Below are 3,421 nucleotides of genomic sequence, written 5' to 3'. Positions count from 1 at the left end.
GCCACTTTTAAAATCGAGGCACATGCCGCTTCGGAAGATCGGCATATGCCACGCTTGCAAGACGTGGTAATTGTGGCGTGTGCCAAGTACACGCCAAACAACGCGAGAAGATTTCTTCCGCATGCGACGCTGCAGCCGGTGGAGTCGTCTTGCCCTCCTCGTCGTCGTCGCTGCGTGGGCCGCGTTCGAGCAGGCCGCAGCCACGATCGTCATCGGGCCCAGCACGTCCCCGGATGCTCTGCGCGCGCTCTTCCATGTACGCCCCATGCATGCCACGATGGCCTCTCATGCATGGTGTTGGCTAGTGCGCCAGCCGGCAATGGATCGGCCGCTACAACGAACTGTACCAAGAGTGCGTATTTGCAAATGCGTCCGAGAGCCTGCTCATCGCCAACACTACCATCGACGCTACGGCCCTCTTCGTGCAGGACCACGGACCGTTCGCCGTGCACATTGAACTAGGCATCCAGCTCAATCGGACGTCCGGCGCGCTTCGCCTCGAGAATGCAACGCTTCTCGCGTCGGCTGTCTTTATCGACGCCACCAACGTCTCGCTGGACGCAGCGTCGGCCATCAACACGACGGCCAACGGCCTCCGCTTCGGACCTGGCTACAGCTCTTACGTGCCCATGGGCAGCGCGTACGGCGGCCTCGGCGGCTACACGCTTTCGCATGCTTCGTTCGCGGTCCCCGGGTCGTGCGACGACATTGACCGCGACGGCGCGTACACCAAGCCGATCGGCGACCTCTTTGGGCACGTGATGGACTTTCGCGGCTACGGCAGCGGCGGCAGCGAGGCCGACAGCACGCGCGGCGGCGGTCGCATTGCGCTCAACGTGTCGGCGACACTGCAGCTCGACGGCCGCCTCTTGGCCGACGGCGGCTTCGACGCGACCGCCAGCACCAGCTCGGGCGCCGGTGCGTCTTCTTCTTTGAAATGCGATTGCATGCGTTATGGCTATCTAGGCGGCACCGTCGTCGTTCAAGCATCCGCCATGCGCGGCTCCGGAGCCATCCACGCCGTCGGTGGCCAGGCCACGGCGCCCGATAGCAGCGGGCGCGGCGGTGGTGGCGGCGGAGGCGGCGGCCGCATTTTCTTACAAGTGGCCACCGCGCTGCCGCCGACGATCGACGTCGCTGCGTTTGGCGGGCGCCACGCGTCGCCCGTGGACGACAACTTATGGTGCCAAGAAGGCAGCGCCGGCACGATCCTCTTTGTGACGCAGCGCGACACGACGGTCGACGGCCAGCTCGTCATCAAAGAGCGCGATGGGCCGCCAAAGCCTCCGAGTCGGCTTCTCGTGGGCACGCCACTCTTCTACTGGACGAGCCGCCGCGAGCACATGCTGCCACCGTGGCTCACGTCCATCCTCGTCGCTGGCCAGAGTCTCTTGATTGCCAGCACTGTGCTCCTCGAGGTACTCGACTCTAGGAAGCGAATGCGTCGTAACTAGTGTCTAGCGTGGCACCGTGAAAACCTCTATCCTCGTACGCGCAGTCTTGCTACCGCATCGTTCTCACACCACGTAGCTCGAGGCGAGCGCCGCTTGGGCCAACGCCGCCAACAACAGCACGCTGCACGGCAGTGCCGCCAACATAACGCTCCATGTACGTAGCTATATCCCTCTTCCGCTTACATTGCGGGTAGGGTTACGTGGGGCCGCTGCCCGTGCGCGCGTACGAGCGAGGTCGCGTCGTGCTCACCGCTGGAGACCTCGTCCTCGGCGGTGCCGTCATTGACGCCGCGCAATTGGAGCTGCGCGCCGATGTCGGCAGCGTCTCCGCCGACGACGACTGCACCTTGCGCTTCGACGACCGTGTGTTTGTGGCGTCGGCGACTGATCTCGACGTCCGCGGCGCGGTTGAGCTGCCGCCGTCGCACCATAAGCAGCGGTGGCGCCGAGCGCCGAGCATCGTCCTCGAGAGCCAGCGCCACGCGCATGTGGCGTGGCAGCCGTCCCTCTCGCTGGCGTCCGTCGATGTGGCGGTGCGCGCAGCCAACCAATCGGCGCTGACGATCCACGGGCCGCTGCGCCGGTTGCGCGTCGACGCTGCCACGATTGTGTTTGCAGGCGGTGCCAACGGCTCGTCCACGGTGTTTCCCCACGAAAGTCGGGATGTTTGTCGGTCCTGGCCCGTCTCGGACGACTGCTCCGTCGGAGACTACCAACTTGCGCTCGTGGCCACGACGTCACTCGTGGTCGCCGATGTCCATGCGAGCTCGGTGCTTCTTTGCGCACCAAACGTCCACGTTGGAGGCTCGGGTGTGAGCGCTGACGGCCTCGGCTGCAAGGAAGACGGCCCCGGTGTCTCGACCGAGCTGGACGGTGCCAGTGGAGGGGCCGGACACGGCGGGCGAGGCGGCAACGTCGAGCCTGGCGATCGCGGTGGCGGTGCCACCTGTGACGCGTCGTGGCCTGGCAGCGGTGCGGCCGGCGAGTCGACCGGCGGCCTCGGCGGCGGCCTCGTACTGCTCCGTGCCACGACGCTGGCGCTCGATAGCCGCCTCAGCGTCCGCGGCGGCAACGGAACGGCAGGCGGCGGCGGCGGCGCCGGTGGCAGCTTGCTCCTCTTTCTCAAGGAGCTGCAGGGCAAGGGGTCCCTCGACGTCAGTGGCGGCGCGGGATCGTCAACGCCCGAGCGGCACGGCGGCGGTGGTGGCGGCGGTGTCGTGCGAATTGCTTACGCGCCCGACGGCAGCGGGCAAAAGTACCTCGGAACCGTCAACGTCGGCGGCGGGTCCAGCGCTGGCCAAACCGGCTACGACGGGATCACGGCCGGTCTCAACTGCGTCGCAGGCTGCGGCGGTGTCTTCTGTGCGCCGTGCGCCGCGGGCCAAGCGAGTGCCGTCGCCAACGGGACGTGTGAACCCTGCGCAATGGGCACCTTCAGTCCGAACCCGGGCTCGACCGCCTGCACGGACTGCGCGCCCGGGTCCTTCAACCCCACGATCGGCTCGACCGCGTGCTTTGCGTGCGCCAAAGGCCAGTTTGCCGCCGATGCCGCGGCCACCGCCTGCGCGGCATGTCCGCCCGGCAGCATGAGTCCGGAGAAAGGGACCGTGCACTGCACCTTGTGCCCGATCGGCAGCACCGCGCCGAGGGCTGGGAGCGCCAACTGCGAGCTCTGCGACGTCGGACACACGACTCCGGCAGTTTGCAGCCTCGCTTGCGTCCCGTGCGACTCCAAGCCGTACCACGCCAGCTACAACCAGAACGGGACGTGTCACTACATGTGCGAGAAGGGCCGCGTCGGGCTCAAGTGCCTCACGCCGTTCGAGCAGCTCGTCGCGCCCATAGGCGGCCCCCTCGGCTTTGTGCTGCTCTGCCTCGGCTCGATTGGGCTCATTTTCGCGGGCTATGGCATGCTCTCGTACCGCGGCCCGCCCGCCTCGCGCCGGCTCAAGCAGTACCAAGCCCAG

The 3,421-nt window shown here is 66.9% G+C and overlaps 1 protein-coding gene across 1 annotated transcript in view; it reads left to right on the top strand.

Moving 5' to 3' along the window:
* Positions 1–2: 2 nt before the first annotated feature.
* The window catches only part of SDRG_11558 (hypothetical protein), a gene marked incomplete at its 3' end in the record, with an annotated part of 5,092 nt that continues 1,673 nt past the window's right edge, over positions 3–3,421 (top strand). The window contains exons 1-6 of the mRNA XM_008617599.1: positions 3–256; positions 306–918; positions 967–1,418; positions 1,462–1,488; positions 1,531–1,608; positions 1,649–3,408. Of these exons, the coding sequence (XP_008615821.1) occupies positions 122–256; positions 306–918; positions 967–1,418; positions 1,462–1,488; positions 1,531–1,608; positions 1,649–3,408 (3,065 nt within the window). The 5' untranslated portion in view covers positions 3–121. The remainder of the gene's footprint in view (positions 257–305; positions 919–966; positions 1,419–1,461; positions 1,489–1,530; positions 1,609–1,648; positions 3,409–3,421) is intronic.

The sequence above is a fragment of the Saprolegnia diclina genome (genome assembly GCF_000281045.1).
Source record: "Saprolegnia diclina VS20 unplaced genomic scaffold supercont1.42, whole genome shotgun sequence".
Taxonomy (NCBI): domain Eukaryota; phylum Oomycota; class Saprolegniomycetes; order Saprolegniales; family Saprolegniaceae; genus Saprolegnia; species Saprolegnia diclina.
The sequence above is the reverse complement of the archived record's forward strand: the minus strand, read 5'-3'. Positions and strand labels throughout refer to the sequence as shown.